Below are 18,251 nucleotides of genomic sequence, written 5' to 3' on the forward strand. Positions count from 1 at the left end.
AAAAATAGCCTGAGATGATTTCCCACCTCTTTTTCAAGCCATCTTTAGGAAGTGAGATAAAAATTTCTGACCCTGTAAAATGCCTTGTCTTTCTGACAATCGTTGCTCTCTGTCCTCTTTCATGTTCTCTTTTGAAACTTGAAAAGGGAGGTAGAAGAGGCCGGAACACGCGCACACAGCAGGTCACGCCACGACCAAGGCTTTTCATACATGAAGCCTTTTAAAGTAAAACCTTCACTCTAACATTTGTTGTGAACCATAATATGATCTATAATAATATATAATAATATATAAAGGATAATATATAATATTATTGCAATATGTAATGTATAATTGCAATATATATTATTATAATATGTGACGTATAATTGCAATGCCATCTGCTAGTGGTGTGTGGTAGGAGAACGAAGACAAAGCCTCCGTTACGCGATGTCCACGTAACAACCTCTCAGCGTCTGAAGTAACACGGGGGGAGAGTTTCCCTCAGAGCTGCTCTCCCCCTCACCCCGGCATCCTCCTCTTCACCTGTCCTCGCCTCCCAGAGCCCGCTCCTGCCCCATCCTGCAGCTCCCCGCCTGCTCCCCTCCAGTAACCCCAGCACTCCCAGGTCCCCACAGCCCCTGATTTTTGGCCAGGCCACCTTGAGGGGTACGTTTGGTTCGAGGACCTTATTTTCAAGCCCGAGTGCTTTTGCAGAGCCCAGCTTATCGTGATGTCTTCACCGGCCATGTGAAAGCGCAGTTAAGCCTCATCACCCCTCTGCACCGCTGAGACTCCGAAGCACGTTCGGTCCGGGGGCTTGTGGAGTGATCCCCCCCGCCCCCCCAGGTGACCGTATCCAGGCAAAGCAGCCAAAATGATGAGAGAAGCTGAAAACTTGACCTGACAAAGCCAGCCCGCAAGAACCAAGTTTGTTTAACGGAAAGAAAGCAAGTCTAGCCATGACCACGCTTTAAAGGCGCAGCAAGGCGGCTGCACAGCAGAAGGGGGCAAATTCTTCCCGCGCCCTCAAGGGTGAGAAGAAGCCATAGCAGCCTCTTCCCCAGCCCCTTTCGGGGCGGTTTCCCAGCGGCGGCGTGCGGCTCGGCCCCGGCCGGGCGGCGGCGGCGGGCGGATGGCGGCGGAGCCGGGAGCGGGGCTGCGCATCTTCCGCGATGTGAGTACGCGGCCCCCCGGGCGTGCACCCCTCCTCCCAGCAACGGCAGCGATTGCAAGCCTTTGGGGGGGTGGGGGGGTCTGTGTCTCTTTTTTTCTGTTTTGCCTTTTTTCTTGTCTTTTTTCCTCCCCCCCCCTTTTTTTTTCTTCTTTTTCGTTCTTCTTTTCTTTCTTCTTTTCTTTCTTTTTTTTTTCTTCTTTTTTTCCTTCTTTTTTTTCTTCTTTTGTTGCTTTTTTTTTTTCCTAGAGCTGTGATTTCCTCCCTGGGGTGGAAGGGGGTGAAGCCCAGTGTGGCTGTGGGTCTTTCCCTTTCTGCTTGTCTTTCCCTTTCCCTTTCCTTTTTCCCTTCCCTTTTCCCTTTTTACTTCCTCTTCTCCTTCCCTTCTCCCTTCCCCTTTCCTTTTTTGTTAAATGTTTTTAACATTTAAAATGTTAATGAGGGAATTAGTTTGCTTCCAATGGCATGCATGTGTAGGGAGAGCAGGTTAGCAATTGGGGGTGGTTAGAAGCACTGGGTGAAAACACTGTCACTTTTCAAAATACATTGCTTGGATTTTTATTAATATTTTTTTTCAGACTCGCCCCTCTTCTCTCCCTTCCCCCCTATACCCCCACCCCACTGAAGAGTGTCTCATGCTGCAAAAGTTCTTTCCCGAACTGTGCAGGCTCCCTCCCATCCCATTAGACCTTGATGGATTTGAAGTGCCCAGGGCTGATGGGCAGAACGCCCCTGAGCCCCTCAGCCCTTTGAGGGGGACCCCTGCAAGGTGCCCTCCTGCTCACTTGGCCATTCTTCCCCTCCCTCAGGGGTGCTGTGCCAGACCACCACTGAGGGGTCAGCATCTCACAAGATACAGCTGTAAGGTTTTTTATGTATACTTGCCCACCACAGAGCATTTCTTGGTCCAAGGCAAGTCCTGGATAAAAGGCAAATTCCCACCCAAAGATCTCCAAAGTATCCTCTCTCCTTGATGAGAGCTACAAATCTTCAGACCAACTCTGCTACCAACTCTGATCTACTTCAGGCCAATGCTTATACCAGGGTTAGTCCACACTACCAGCTGGAAATGACAAGTTCTGTATTAAAGGTTGACTTAAGGACCATCTATCTAGATATTTTCTCTAAATGCGCCCACATAAACTTCCACAACATTTTCCTGAAATTACTTCAAGCAGCCCCTAAGGAAAACCACATCTTCTGATGTCCTGCTTGCTCTAGGCTCCATAAGAAATCATTTAAATTAGACCTTTTGTTGACTTTTATTATTTCCATTCAAGTGTATAATGAAAAAATGCAACTTCTTGGTCATATAAATACCTCTCATAAGAGAAAGAGAAGAATTAGAGGCATACATTGCAAAGACAGAAGAGAACCCAAGCTGCCAGGAAAGAGTTAAAAAACATTAAATGGAGTGATTCCCCAGTTTAACACAGCATGCTGGGTTAGGAGACTTCAGCTGGCCAGAATACCTGATAAACTGAAAACTTAATTTCACCCAAAGTAAAAAATATCATTCAAATAAAAATGTTTAATTTTCAGCAATTTCTTAAAACGGTCTCAGGTTCACATTTATAGAAAAGCAGGTGTCATTAACCAAACTGGTGAAGAGGAGGGAGTGGCGGGGTTGTTACTGTACATCTGCTCCTCCCTTCTGTGAGAGGCACTGAGGTCTTGGTCCCACTGGGAGCTGGGCAGGGACCTAATGAGACCTGATTTCTTTTGCAACCACTTCCCTGCTTTTGTGTCAAAGTCCCTATCAAGTGTCCAAACGATTTTAACATTTCCATAAGGGTTTTTAAAAAAATAATTAAAATTAATTAATCCAAAATTCAAATAATAAATAAATGAATAAAATAATTTTAAAATAAAACAGAAAAATTACTTATGCAGAAACTTTTGCCACCTCTGACCCGTATTTACAGGGCACTTCTAGTTGATCGAAACTCTACTGCTATAGCTGTCTCAGTCCTGTACATCCATAAGCCAAGCCTGAGCAGCCAGTGCTCTTGCTCCCATGAAAGTCTTGCACAAGGTGTAACCTGCATCGCCCAGTGTGGCTGTAACACCTGTGTGGCTCTGCACGGGCCCTTGCTACTCATGGCACAAGTCACTGGTCACATCTTAATATTGCCTGGGGCCATGCTGGGCATATTTATGACCTCACTGGAGCACACCTTGCTCTCGCCCGTCGGCCATGCTTGTGCACGTGCCCACAGCGGGCAGCTCTGCCCAGGCACCTGCGAGGGGAGGAGCGAGATTTCAGCGCTAGCCCCTTTGTATGCATCTGCCTGGGGCTCCCACTCTTCCCTTTCATCGGGTATAACTGGGCAGAAGAAAGCCTCTAGATCTCAGATCTTCGTGTTTCTCCACCCTCCCCAAATTTCACGAATCCCCGCTTCCAGCTGAAAATCTGCGAAACCTTTCAGCACCCCAGCTTTGCCTTCTCAGTTCACATACAGTTACTAACTGAAGAGCAGCACCACGTCCTACAGGCAGCACACTGGTGGGTACCTTGACAAGCAGGCTGACTTTTCCTTCAGGTGACACAGAAAGGAAGAAAGGATGCTTGCCAATGAGATAGGAGAAGGACCAACAACAGTTCCCTGAAAAATCTAGCCAAACCTCCCAGGAATCTAGGACTGTATTTTACATGTTAAGGATTGTAGAAAGAGTTTTTATTTTATTCTAATAATGCTGTTACTGATCCTTCCTTTCCTCTGCATTCAGTCTTCTAGTTCTCATTAGGAGAAAATTTCCAGTTTAAGAGTAAAAATTTAAAACCCCTAAACAGTCCGGTCCTCATACTGAAAATTGAGTTGCAATATATGGTTTATTTAAATATATAGGGAGGCAAGATGTCATCTTACTAAGTTTATTTCATACTTTATGTGCTGTAAACTTGGTCTGATGCAAAGTTCAGCTTAGAGACCATAAGTGAAGTCCTGGGTGTGGGTCACAACTTTGTTAGTTCCCCGCCAATCCCACCCAACAGAACACAGTCACAAAGATGCTCCGACAGAGCTTGGCACCTGGATCCTTTGGTTTCATCTCCAGGAGCAGAGAAGTTACAACATGTGCTGGAGAAGCTGCTTAGATACTACTAGCAGTTTATCAAATGGGAGAACATTTCCATTGCTGTCAGCTCACAAAAATACATGTGCCCATTTTGAAATTCTTTCATTTACTGATATTCATAGCAGCAATAGAAACTATATTTGGAAGACTTGCTTTCTTCCCTTGTCTAAACTTGTTATAGCATTGCCTGGATGACTCCCCATTGTGGCTCAGGCTGAAGTAGTGGTGAGGACTATGTCCAGAAACATAGCAGGGTTGCAGCACATGGCAATTGCACATAGCTGAAGAGTCCCACAGTGACCCATGCCACAGCAAAACCACCTCATCCTGAGAGCAGGGAGCAAAGCAACTAGAGGAGACCCCCTCTGTCACTTCTGCTCCCTATCCCTGATCCCTTCTCCAAAGCGTGGACCAATGCGGTGGCACCCGCGGTAGGGCTCCAGCAGCAACAGGCGAGCACGCCAGCATGTCGCCAGCAGTAAAACAGGGCTGGTGCACTTGCGCACAGCCCTGGATGGGTTGGCGCTGTTCCCCACGCCAATGGCAGGGCAGGGCCAGGATCATCTTCTCAGACTTTGCACAAGATGTTACAGGTTCTCACCTATATATTTAAATAAGTTCTTCAGCATGTGCCATTTACAGCTGGGAGAAAAGGCAGACCTGTGACTGTGTGGGTAAGCTGGGGCCACATACAGTTTTTGTGGCAGAAGTATTGCAGCGAAGGATCTACAGCACGCACCCCCGTTCTGCCCTTGCCTTCCCATCCTATAAACCTCTATGCTTTCCCTCTCCCCTTTCTTCTGCATCTGGTTTCTACTCACTATCAGAGCAATCCTCAAATTTGCTCCCACACATCTGATCTTTCTGCCTCCCACACCCAGCCTGATTCCTTCGTGCCACCTGGCTCCTCTCCTGACTTATCCCTTTGCTTCCTCCACCCACACAAACCCTGAGTCTTTCTCACCAACTCAGATGCTCAGCACACACTCCCAGTTACCATCCTTGCTCTGCTTCTTGAAACCACTTCTCTCAACCCTGAATCCAGTATCATGGTAGCCATATGGTATCAGGCTTTGTAGCTGAATGTCATCCTTATAAGCTATACACAAACTAGAAGATAAAGCAGGTTTATATTATGGTCTTGGTTTTCTGTGCACACAGCACAGGAGGAATTAAAGAAAGCAATGTTCTGAGGGAAGCATGGAGAAATACTAAGGGCTTTTCAATTTTATGCAGCCTTGTGAAAATATGATGTAAAGCTTAAACTATAAATGCCCACTAAATGCAGCATTGTATGCTATTAACCCATACAAAAAAAAAAGTTATTCTGTTCTCTTTCTCTTTTTGTGCAGATATTAAGAAGAGCAGACAAAAATGGTAAGACCCATCATGTGTCTTCCCCCTCCCTTTGGAGAAAAAAAACAACCATCATTGATTCAGCATTTTAAGTCATGCTTTAAACATCCTAACAGGAAAACCAGCCATCCCTCATGTAATTTTATTTTTTCTACAGGCCCAATGCAATGTATTTTGTTGTGCATGATCCTCTCTATGGGTTCTTTAAGGGCAGATCTTGTGCTTTCACAATTTGGCATGTGTTTTTGATTTGTTCTTCGGGTGCATGTGGGTGTTTTCTTAGTGACATTGTGTTCACAACAAGGTTTGAAATACTTGTTAGTAGCTCCATCTTATTACTTTTTAAGAACACCATAGGCTATATCTAGCAGACTTGTTTCCTGCATTTTGCAGTTATGTATTTGTTCAGCATGTCAGTAGGCAGAATAAAGCCTTGAATTCAACTCACATATTTATAACACAAAAGTAATGAGTTTTTTCTTATGGTCTTAATAGAAAGTTTTTGCCTTGTGCTACTGACTGATTTTCCTTCCGCATAATTTTTTTCCCTTATTTAAATTCACTAAGTTGGAGCATAGTACTGTAAGGCTTCACAAATGCTCCTCTTTTGGCCACAGCAGGGAAAGGTCCTTGCTGTAAGGACCACAAGTGTAATTTTTTGCTCGTGTACATAGTCATGGTGTTGAACCTGACTCCTTTTCCCATCTCAGAATTGCTTCGCAATTTTGGACAAGTTACATTGTTGGTTTTGTGCCACATACCCCAGCAGAGAAATGAAACCTCTGCTACTTCCCTGCATCACACAGAGTGTGAGATTTGCTGTGCTTGAGCTATGAAGAGCTTCTGTAGCTCTGCAGTTACCATAATAGTATATATACTTAGCTCAGATAACCAGAGTTAGATCTTGCAGGACGAGGAGGAAATGCAAGCTCGCAACTATTTAGCACTGTAATACAAAAGTACAGGAAGAAGGGAGATGCGACTTCTTTCAAAAGCACAGGCCAGACTTTCGTCTTTTCCTGAAAGAATTGAAGAGTGTCAAAGCCACAGCTCAGACAGGTTTAACCCTGACAAGTAATTCCCACTCAATCCTCAGAAAACAGGTATTGTGCAGGTTCCATAAAGTGTATTCTCAGGTATTTAAAGGGCTAATGGATACTATTGGGAAAAATCAGAGAGAATCACTTTCAAGGAAGAACTGTTGGACATTAAGGGGCTACTTACAGTTTGATCATAACTGTTGATTGCTGCTGAGAGGCAATCCGACCACCACGGCCCACCACTGGCTGCATATTCCTGCCCCAGCTCGTGTGCAGCAACTGGCACTTCCCACTAAACCAAGGCAGGCTCCTTCAGAGAGCTCAGGGATCACAGACCCCATCACTGTTACTTTTTTGATATTGGGGTATTTTTATCGCCCTTGTCAGTGGCTTGGAAGGGCAGTGATGGTGCAGACTGAATCCCAAGGTGAGGGCTGGGATGGGGAGGAGGAGGACCTTCCCCTTCAGCCATGCTTTTACAGTTTAGCTGTGCGCCAGGCACAGCCAAGCATTGCTGGTATCCCCTGCAGACCTCACTGTGGTGTTTGGAACAGATGTTTAAGTGTCTACCCTGAAAACTGATGAGAGTCAGAGCACATGGTTCAGAGCAGTGGTCACCATCCCCTGGAGTCAAAAAGAGCCCCTGCAGTTTCATGTCCCTGGACTCTGAGCTCATGCTCTGATGCTCTGTCCCAGCCCTGGTGGATCCACAGCACTTCAGCGGTCAGGAAGACTTTCAGCCCTCAGTGGGGTTACCTCACAGTTTATTATTAATACTTTTCTATTAAAATAGGGGAAAAAGCTCACATGATCAATGACAAGCTTGCTTGTTCCAAAACAATATGAATCCAGATGAGCCCTGGAGACTTTGGTCATCAGAGTTCATACCTATAAACAGATCCTTTACAATATATTATTGGGAGAAAAGTGGCTAAGTTAATCCACTTTTGTTCTGTTAATTTAAGTCCACAAGCTTGAAATTGTTTCAATTCTCATGTGCTTAATTGTGTTTGCTCAACCATCAATTGCCCATGGGGCTTCCACTTTGCTAATTTAGCAGTACACAGGCTCATGCCACATTAATAAGGAGGAGATTTGTTTTAAGGCTGGGATGTTAAGTACCTTCTCAGAAAGTGAACACTCATATAACATGCTTACACTGGTGTCAACACAGGTTATTAGCTCTTATTAATGACTAAGAAACTTACACTTTCAGTATCACCTGTCTGTGCTGCAGGAAACCAAGTATTGGCTACGGTAACAAATACTACATTACTGTCCATGACACGCTCCTGTTAACCCATACACTTCTAACAGGACTCTCTCAGAGCTGCCATATTCATCCTCTGTGAGGTTAAAATACCCCCCAAAATTTATCATCGAAAACCTTACTAGATACTTGCTTGACAAAAAAAAAAAGAAAAGAAAAAGATCAATCTGATTAATAGGAGTGTTAGAGGAGACAGTGCTCTTACTATGAATTTAGGGACCGTGGGACTTGAGGTTAGCCTTCCACAACAAAGGCAGGCAACTATTCTTGTAAAGACAATAAGAGATCAAAAGAGCCAAGAAATTCTGCTGAATTGCTGTCACTCAAAAATACTATGACGATTTATGACAGCTGGGTTTAATTGAGGAACTCCTTTGTCAAACAGTCATTTCCCTGTTTGAAAGAAGCTGTACAAATGTTGTTTCTTTTGGAGTGGTGGCTTCTTTCTTTGCCAGCCCACGCACATATATCATTCCATTACCCTCCCGTTTCTGGAAATATCAGCTATGCACAGCTTCCACAGGAGGATCAGCTTCATAAACCCTGTCAATAGTTCTTATTTCATGGCTGAGCAACTCCACTCTGTATGGAGCAGATCCATACTCCTCCCATAACTGAAAAGGTAGTGTGATTTTCTTAGAGGAACAAAAAGGCATAGGGGAGGAATACTACATTTCTAAGAAATATATGGTTCATAATATTGACAAAAGCAACAGAAAACCCCGAGGGAAATAAAGCAATTTCATAAAGGTGAGATGTTGCACATTGACCTTTTTGGGAAGGAGAAGTTTCAAGTTTGCATGTCAAAATGAAGTTTTGGTCAGGTTTACTTTACAAAACTCCATACATTCAGAGGAAAGCTAATTTGGAAAAATTCCAGCTAAAAGGGAAGTTCACAGAATCCCAGGTTGGAAGGGACCCCTCAGGGATCATCTAGTCCAACCTTTCTAGGGAGAGCGCCGTTTAGACAAGATGGCCCAGCACCCTCTCCAGACAACTCTTGAAGGTGTCCAATGTGGCCGAGTCAACCACTTTCCTGGGGAGATTATTCCAATGGTTGACTGTCCTCACTGTGAAAAACTTTCCTCTCATGTCCAATCGGAATCTCCCCAAGAGCAATTTGTGTCCATTCCCCCTTCTCCTCTCCATGAGTTTCCATCTTCTTTCTAGCTACCCCTTAAGTACTGGTACACGGTGATGAGATCTCCTCGAAGCTTCCTTTTCTCAAGGCTGAACAAACCCAGCTCTCCCAGCCTATCCTCATATGGCAGGCTTCCCAGTCCTTTGATCATCTTGGTGGCCCTTCTCTGGACCCCTTCCAGCCTGTCCACATCCTTTTTGTAGAGCGGGGACCAGAACTGTACACAGAACTCCAGGTGTGGCCTGACAAGCGCTGAGTAGAGCAGGATGGTGACTTCTTTCTCTCTGCTGGCGATGCCCTTTTTGATGCAGCCCAGCACCCTGTAGGCCTTCTTGGCTGCTGCAGCACACTGTTCCCTCATGTTGAGCTTCCTGTCCACCAGGACCCTTTCCACAGAGCTGCTCTCCAGCCAGGTGCATCCCAGTCTGTGCTGCACTCCCGGATTATGTTTTCCCAGGTGCATGCTCTTACACTTGTCCTTGCTGAACTTCATAAGGTTCTTGTTGGCCCACTGCAGCAGCCTATCCAGATTTTCCTGCAGAGCAGCTCTCCCTTCTGGAGTGTCTACTTCCCCACTCAACTTGGTGTCATCCACAAACTTAATCAGGCTACGCTTGATCCTGTTATCGAAATCACTTATGAAGATACTGAATAACATTGGGCCCAGTATCGATCCCTGGGGAACTCCACTTGTGACAGGTTGCCACTTGGAAAAGGAGCTATTTACTACCACCCTCTAGGTGCGGCCTGTCAGCCAGTTCCCCACCCACTGCACAGACCAGTTTTCTAGGCCATAACACATTAATTTGTCCAGGAGGAGACTATGGGGGACCATATCAAAGGCCTTGGAGAAGTCCAGGTAGACAATGTCCACCGCCCACCCCATGTCAACCAGGCAAGTCACTTTGTTATAGAAGGCCACCAGGTTTGTCAAGCATGATCTGCCTTTAGTGAAGCCATGTTGTCTTTTTCCAATCACGTGCTTCATTTGACTTGTGATGGCCCCCAGGAGGATTCTTTCCATAACTTTCCCAGGGACTGAAGTAAGGCTGATGGGCCTATAGTTACCCGGATCCTCCCTCGAGCCTTTCTTGTAGATAGGGGTAACATTTGCCTTCCTCCAGTCCTCTGGGACATCCCCCATTCTCCATGACTTCTCGAAGATTATGGAGAGTGGCCTTGCAATGATGTCAGCCAGCTCTCTCCACACCCTCGGGTGGATGGTGTCGATTTGTAGGGGTCAAGCTCCTGTAATAATTCATGTCCTAACTCTTCCTTCACTGATGGTGGGTCGGTGTTTGGATCAGCTGGCAACTTCATTCCCACAGCCTGGGACCTGGCAGTGCTGGTAAAGACAGAGGTGAAAAAGGTGTTGAGGACCTCTGCCTTTTCAGCATCGTTGGTGATTGGCTCTCCTTTTCCGTTTAACAGTGGGGCTGTGTTTTCCTACTTTTTCTGCTTATGGTTGACATACCTGAAGAAACCTTTCTTCTTATTTTTCACATCTACAGCCAGTTTCAATTTGAGCTGGGCTTTTGCTTTTCTAACTGCATTCCTGCACGCTCTGGCATTACCCTTGTAGTTCTCAATGGATAATCTTCCACTTCTCCATCTCTGGTATGCTTCCCTTTTGGATTTGAGTAGATCCAGGAGGTCATGGTTGAGCCACGGGGGCCTCTTGCTTTGCTGACTTCCCTTTCCTTTGTAGGGGATAAATTGGCTTTGTTCTTCTGATAGAGAGTTCTTGAAGAATTCCCAGCACTCACTAGCTCCTTTGTCTTCCATGGAAGCTTCCCATCAAATCCCTCCCAACTGAGCTCTGAGTGAACTGAAGTTTGCTCTTCTAAAATCCAGAACCCTTGTCTTAGAGGTGACCTTCAGCACACTCAGCAGGATCCCGAACTCCACAATATTGTCGTCAGTGCAGCCAAGGCTACACTAACTGAGATACTACAAAGCAGGCTTTCTTGGTTTGTGAATAGCAAGTCCAGCAGTGCCTCATTCCTGGTTGGCACATCCAACATTTGTATCAGGAAACAGTCCTCTATGCATTCCAGGAACTTGGTGGATGACATGTGAGCTGCCATGTTGTTCTTCCAGCAAATGTCTGGGTAGTTGAAGTCACCCGTAAGGACCAGGTTCTGTTGGCCAGAAGCTTGCTTTAGTGCACCAAATATTGCTTTGTCGGCATCGTCACCGTGGTTAGGAGGTTGACAGCAGATGCCCACTGTCAGGTCCTGCTTGGAGACAACGCCTTTGATTATAACCCAGAGGCATTCGACAGAGCAGTCGCAATCACCATAGCTGACTTCAGTACATTCAAGGTTTTCCTTAATGTAGAGTGCAACTCCTCCACCTCTTCTACCCTGCCTATCCTTACAAAAGAGCCTGTAACCATCCAATGCGATTCCCCAGTCATTTGAGGTGTCCCACCATGTTTCAGTTACTCCTATGATGTCATACCCTTCTGAGTGGGCACGGAGCTCCAGTTCCTCCTGTTTGTTACCTAGACTGCGTGCATTTTTGCACATACACTTGAGGTGATTACTCTTCTGTTTCACCTCTTGAGAGACAGCTAAGGAACCTTTATCACCACACTGCTTGGCCTGACTTACCCCCCCACTGGACATGCTGGTGTGAGCATTTTCACAACAGATCCCACCCCCCAAGTCCTTCAGTTTAAAGCCCGCCTCACCAAGTTAGCCAGCCTACTGCTGAAGGTTCCCTTGCCACTTCTAGACAGATGGATTCCATCCCTTCCTCGCATGTTGTAGTCATTGAAGAACACCCCATTGTCATAAAAGCCAAACCCCTCACGGTGGCACCAGCCACATAGCCAGGAGCTGATATACATTATGCACCTGTTTCTGGCTGCTCCCTTCCCTTGAACTGGCAAAATGGAAGAGAAGATTACTTGGGCGCCAATGTTTTTCACTTGCTCCCCCAGGGCTTGAAAGTCTTCCTTGGTTTTACCCAGGTTACGGCTCTCAATGTTGTTCATGCCTACATGAAATAGTAATAGTGGATAGTAGTCTGTTTCCCTGAGGAGTTGTGGCACCCTCTCAGCAACGTCTCGGACCTTGGCTCCTGGAAGGCAGCACACCTCTCGTGACTCCCTGTCAGGTCGACAGATGGGTGCCTCAGTACCCTTCAACAGGGAGTCACCCACCACAAGCACTCATCATTTCTTTTCACGATGTCTACTGTCTGTTGCTGGTGCAGTTTACCCTTGCAGGGGACTTTGCAGACTTTGGGTGTGCTCAGTCGTTAAGGCTTCATATCTGTTTCTGATTGTGATGGTGGAGAGTGCAGGCTGATGTGGAATCCTGCTCCTCTTAGTCACCAGGGTCCAAGGGGCCTCATTCTCGGCAGTGCCTGCCACAGGAACATGATTCTGAAGCCACCTGTCTATCTCTGCCCCAGCTCCTGTAATACTGCGCAGCCTCTTAACTGCTTCCTGCAGTTCGGCCACCTGATGTAACAGGTCATCGACCTGTGCACACCTCGTGCAGGCACTTACCTTTTCGTCAGGAGGGGCGTTCGGGCATTTGCCGCAACCCACCGCCTGTACTGATGTGTCCTTTCTTACCAGACCCGCCTGGGTGGCTGCATCTGACATCTCGGGGGCTTTTGCTCCACGAACAGTGGTTTTAGCTCTGAGGCGAGTGCCCACCATTTTGCCCAAGGCCTTGCCTGAGCTGTAGACCTACAAGCGGGCTGCGGCGTCCCTCCCGCTCGCCCTGCCTGCGCGAACCGCCGCGCCACGCCCTTCTGCCGCGCCACGCCCTGGCCGCTCGCGCTCCCTAGGGGACGTTTAAATCTCCCGCCGTTGCTTCTGGCAACGCCCCACGCCGCGTCAGTCTCGCTCGCGAGAGCTGCCGGCTCCTGACGGGCCCCTTTGCTCACCCCCGGGCTTCTCGGGTACGAGGAACCCCCTTGCCTGCCCTGATCACCGCTGAGCCACGGGACCAGCCCTTGCTGCCGCTGTGCTCCTCGCCAGCTCGTTCTTCATTTATTTCATTCCTTTTGCTGTTTGAAACAAAATCAAACTAGTTAAATTCTTCTCAAATAGTAAAATCTTGTTCCTAGCCAGCAGGGACAAGAAATATGGAAAACTGGAACTGCCAAATGTATTTTTTCCTAATTAAGGTAATTTTTTACCTCCCTCATCTACAGGCAACAGTGTTTGCCCCACACATGTGACTGCAGCACCTGTAGGTGCTTATCCTCCTGCTTGTCTGCATGAGGTGTTTCTCCTATCTTCTGATATGCTAAGAGGGACGTGGGGCAGCCCATGAGCCTTGCAGTGACTTGCAATCAAATGAAACAATATCAGTTGTTGGCAAAAGTCATCCTGGGGCCTCTCCTGACCGTGCAGCTTTGACATTGCCCTATTAGTATAGCCTCATGCTATAATTCCTTCCTGTTAGCACAGGGGTGGAAATTCAAATATAGACTGTGTTGCAGAATTCAGTCACAGTCTGACTGTCAAATGGGGAAGAAAAAAGTTATAATCTACAGAGAATGCAACTCATGGTATTGCAAGAGTAACAGCCTTTCAGCTGAGGGAAGATGCTTCAACACTGATGGTTCAACACTGACCAGAGTCAGGGAGTACCACAAAATAACTGGAGAGCAGTGCCCTGCCTTTGTCTGCATCATGGTGGGGGTTACTTCTCTTCCCATCCTCCTGTGGGAGAAGAGGACTGCTCTTCCCTTTCTACTTTATCACCACCATCTTTTCTTGAGGGGACCCTGGCTGCTTCAGGTCTATCCTTATGAAGGTGGAAACAAATGACTCCAAGCCCAGAGGCATGTTTGCCTGGCTGTGGGCTGCTGAGTATATGTGCCAGCGCAACAACCATTCTTTGAGACATGAGCATCCTCTCCTGCTCCTGGTGTTTAAAACTCCCCTTAGCACTTCTCAGTGTGGAAATAGCCATCCAGTTAAACCTGGAAGGAGGAGAGAGTGTCCCCCAGCCACATCTGCCAGAAGGAAGGCTTCTCAGCTGTCTCTTTCACCTCTACAAATTTAGAACTGGTATTTGATCATGGCCTCGTTCCAAACTTACAGCTTCTGCCCTCAAACCCTCGGGCAGTTCTAATATGACAAATTTAGAAAAGATAGTTTGTATATAGATGCTGTCACAGATTTGCAAATACAAGTCAGCTGTTATGAAAAGGCACTGAGTACAAGCTATATCTCAAATTTCCTTAATGCTCTTAAGAGAAGGATATTTGAAAACACTCTAGGTAATATCTGCTATAGAAGCAGAAACCTTCAGAAAAAAATATGCTGCAGGCAGTCAGGAAGAGCTGCAACCTAATGAAAGAAAATTTATAAAATGACTAAACAAAGAAGACTAAAGCTCCAGAGGTGGCCAAACCTGAAACACCCAGAACAAACCAGCAACACAATATTATTAATGCCAGAACCAGCACATTTATGTTTGTTTCATTTTTTTCTCTGACATTTCAAACAAGCACTCACTGAAAGCTTTTTTCTTTTCCCCTAAAAATACAGGGTGTATAATTTCATTGAACTAGAATCTGTAAAATGAAAAATATAGTCAGATGAGACTAATCTTCTCATTCTGTCATGTCTTCATTTAGCACCCCTTGATGTCCATGATACAGAGCAGGGACATCACATTTTTGGTGTAAAATTCTGAAACTGTATAGCATGGTAATACTAACAGTATCTCCTCACCTGCCTTTAGCATAAGAATTTATACAGGAAAAGTCCCCCAGTGTCCTCTCTAAAACACAAGGCACTCCAGCAGTAGCAAAATTGTTGTAGATTGCAGTGGCCTGGGGATTTCAGAGCAGCTCTAAAACCATGTGAACATTAGCCCGACAAAAAACTGCAAGTCATAAAGGAAGGACTCTTTAAAATAAGGCAACAGAGTGCAGCAGTAGCATCCTATAGCTTCCACTGTTGTCAGTGACCAAATGGACTGATCCACAGTACATATGCATTTGAGTCACCCAACAAGATTTCCGCAGAATAACCAAAACACCACCAAGATGCACCTGTACGATGATCAAGACAAAATCTCGCAATGCTCCATCTAGAGTCAGATTTGCAGAGATCAAAATAGGTGTTTTCCTATACCTTATTTATTGACAGTGCCACTGCAGAAGGAACACTGGCTTTGCAGGTAAGACTTCTACCAGCTGCGTCTGTTCATGTGTCTCCAGGTGAGCTCTGGCAGGGTGATACTGCCTCACTACCGCAGTCCTCAGATGGTGACTTCTCAGTGGCTCTAGCTTGTAGCCCAGAGAGCTAATTTAAGCAATCCCAGAGAATTGAGCAAATATGCCTGGGAGAGGCAGGGAAAGCACCTCAGGAAGGGGATCTCTTGAATCAGCCTAACGTGAACCATCAGAGTTGGCCTGGAGGCTCTCTGAAGATCACCACTCGTGGGATTAAACTTTTTTTCAGTAAAAGTTACACCACAGCAAGGCATGCCATGTCCCTGATTTCAGCATTTTTTCCTCAGCCAGTATCTCCTAATCTGGGTCCACAACATCTTGGCGTCTCTTGAGGTCTTCAGCTAGCCCATAGACTTGAGAAAAACAGCTATGTGCAGGAATCCCTTGGGGAAGTTCTATGCACCATGATACCCAGGAGGGCCAGGTCTTGACATCATAGTGACCGTGTTTGAGCTATACATTTAACTGGTATGTCTTTACAGAACAAATATTCTGAACGGGAGCCAGAGCACAAAAATTGTCTGAACTGCAGCACTGCTGATTTGAACGCCCAAATGGTAAAATGGATTTGTAAGGCAAACCCCTTGTAGCACAGCCTCCAGGAACACTCACCACGCTGCTGTTTGCTTCCTGGCCATCTGGATTCACTGCAGACACCACCCTGGATCCCGTTTCAGTGTCCAGGATCTGCCTGGGGGGGGATTCCCTATCCTATATCCCTGGGTCTTTCAGGTGCTGCATGGTTGGACTCTGTGCTCCAGATTCCAAATGTTATTATTTCTATAAAGACAAAATGCCTACTTTTAAAGCTAAATCTTCTCCTTGTTAGCCTAGATCCCTTGGGACCACTTGGTTAGTCATGCTAAGATTTTCTACCATAGCAGCTGGAATAATAGCTCAAAATAATTTCTGGTTATATCAACACTTCATACAGATCAGAATCAAGGAAAGCTTAGTGTGCCCAGAATCTTTAAAGCTTCAGTCTATGTCTGTGATTTTTCATATGCAGCCCCTTATGCCTGTGAACTAGTGCTTATTATCAGCATAGTCTTTGGCACACTGAATTTTATTATTTTGGCAGCTCTTCCTTAGTCTGATTCCAGCCTATGTGTCATGTGCCAATAAATCAGGGGTTTTTTTTGACTTTTTGCAGATGCAAAAGCTAATTCCATCCATGTCTGCTGTCACCTGTCCTCCCTCCCTCCACCTCAATTTTCTCTGTGTACAGGGCAATATCTTTTCACACTCAAGTGCTCTGATCCAAATCTTTTACAGTAGGTATGGACTATCAGTTCCTTCCAAAAAGGCAAGTCACACAGCAGGTGCCCAGGAGCAGGTGAGCTGGGAGGAAGACACACATTTATGCTGACTTCCCACTGTGTTTGCTTCAGCTGTGCAAGGACTGTGGCCTGAGGGAGGCACTTTAAGACTTTAAGTTCTTCAGAGGCAGCCAGATTTCATGAAGTTGTAAAGGACTGTCACAACTCCCACGAGGGATTTAAGAAGTCAGGTCCCATTGAGAACTGTAAGGGCTGGGGTGGGGCTGTGTTTTCGGCCCTTGCTGTTCCCATGGCAGAAGTGACTGCTTCATTTTGAATGCTGTCATTTCCTAGTCCCTGTTGTACCTTCCTGGGGAATAAATACTTTCTGCCACGGGTTTTTTTTTCTATTTATTGGTTTCACTTGTTGTTATCTCTTCTCCCTTTGATAATTTTTGCTCTACAAGGGCAGAGGACTGTGCATGTAGAGCCCCAGACCCTAAATAACCCAACTGCCCTGGCAGTGTGCACATTGCCAGCCTGGAGGCAGGATCAGCGCTGTCTTGTGGGGCTGGGACAGTGCCATGCGCTCTGCTTTCCAAATCCCATCCTGCCAAGGTGAATCCCAGGATGAGATTTAGCCCAGTGGGGTTTTTCCCTCTGATTGCTATAAGCTCTTCCATGTGGATCTTCCAATTGCCATAAGCCCAAGGACTGCAGTTCAGCCATACAAGCTCCATCTGATGTGGCTTCTGCTGTGGAAAGACTGCTTTGCCAACCTTCTGTGGAGCCCACAGGCATGTTTAACTGCTAGGAAATGCTCACAGTCCTAACAAGAATCCTGAAATACGTGGGAGTGGAAGCTGTTTTGTTGCCCTCCAGCATTTGCTGGCATCTGTGCGAGACATCCTGCTCCTCTACATCACTGTAACTTCCTTCACTGGCTGTAGACTCACTGTTTGCCAGTGGCTTTGGGCACACAGACTCCAAATATATACATGCCCTTGTTCGCTATTTGCTTGATATCTTTTCACTCACTGAAGTCACCTTTCAACTCAAAAAAAAAGAGGGTGTGTGTGGCTTTCCTTCATCAGATATGCTGTAAGCTATCCAAAATGTGTCCTGGAGATCACTAGTGTTTCTGGAGCAGACTGGCTGGGGGATATCACTTGGGCCTATTTTACACATAAAAACATCTATTCAACAGAGAGGTGAATTTTACTGAAATAAATGTAAGAATGCATTTGTAACCTGAAGGAAGGCCCCCCTAAAACACCATGTAAACATATTTCTAAACTTGCAAGTGCTACATGGGGAGATTCATTTTATTGTTTATATTTTTGTCTGCCAATCAGGAGTGTTTTGGTTCCAAGAGGGATGGGCAACTGTGCCTGTTTTTGAAGAAACCCTGCTTTTGAAAGACATCCGAGAAGATACACAAAAGCAAGCAAGGCTTGGAAAACAGCTTCTTTGAGATAATGTTGCCAAGGCAAATGCTGCGGAAGGTTGATTTGCCTGAGACATGCGTGGCTTCAGAGAAGTTTGTCTTTCATGAATCATCCATCCCCAGTCACTTTGCCAGTGGCAAGGATTGAAGCATCTATAATAGAGGTTTCTGCTCAGCTGCTCTGAAGCACTTAAACCAGACAGTATTTATCCAGGTGCTCTGAGGGTAGCAAGGGAGGCGATGCTGGGGATATGTAACACAGGCTTTAAAATAAAAGCCATTCCTGACACA

General features: G+C 46.0%; 1 protein-coding gene across 1 annotated transcript in view; it reads left to right on the plus strand.

Moving 5' to 3' along the window:
• Positions 1-807: 807 nt before the first annotated feature.
• The window catches only part of NECAB1 (N-terminal EF-hand calcium binding protein 1), an 81,374-nt gene continuing 63,930 nt past the window's right edge, over positions 808-18,251 (plus strand). The window contains exons 1-2 of the mRNA XM_075085369.1: positions 808-1,156; positions 5,584-5,608. Coding sequence (XP_074941470.1) covers positions 1,115-1,156; positions 5,584-5,608 — 67 coding nt within the window. The 5' untranslated portion in view covers positions 808-1,114. The remainder of the gene's footprint in view (positions 1,157-5,583; positions 5,609-18,251) is intronic.

Source organism: Phalacrocorax aristotelis, chromosome 2 (assembly GCF_949628215.1).
Source record: "Phalacrocorax aristotelis chromosome 2, bGulAri2.1, whole genome shotgun sequence".
NCBI classification, from domain to species: domain Eukaryota; kingdom Metazoa; phylum Chordata; class Aves; order Suliformes; family Phalacrocoracidae; genus Phalacrocorax; species Phalacrocorax aristotelis.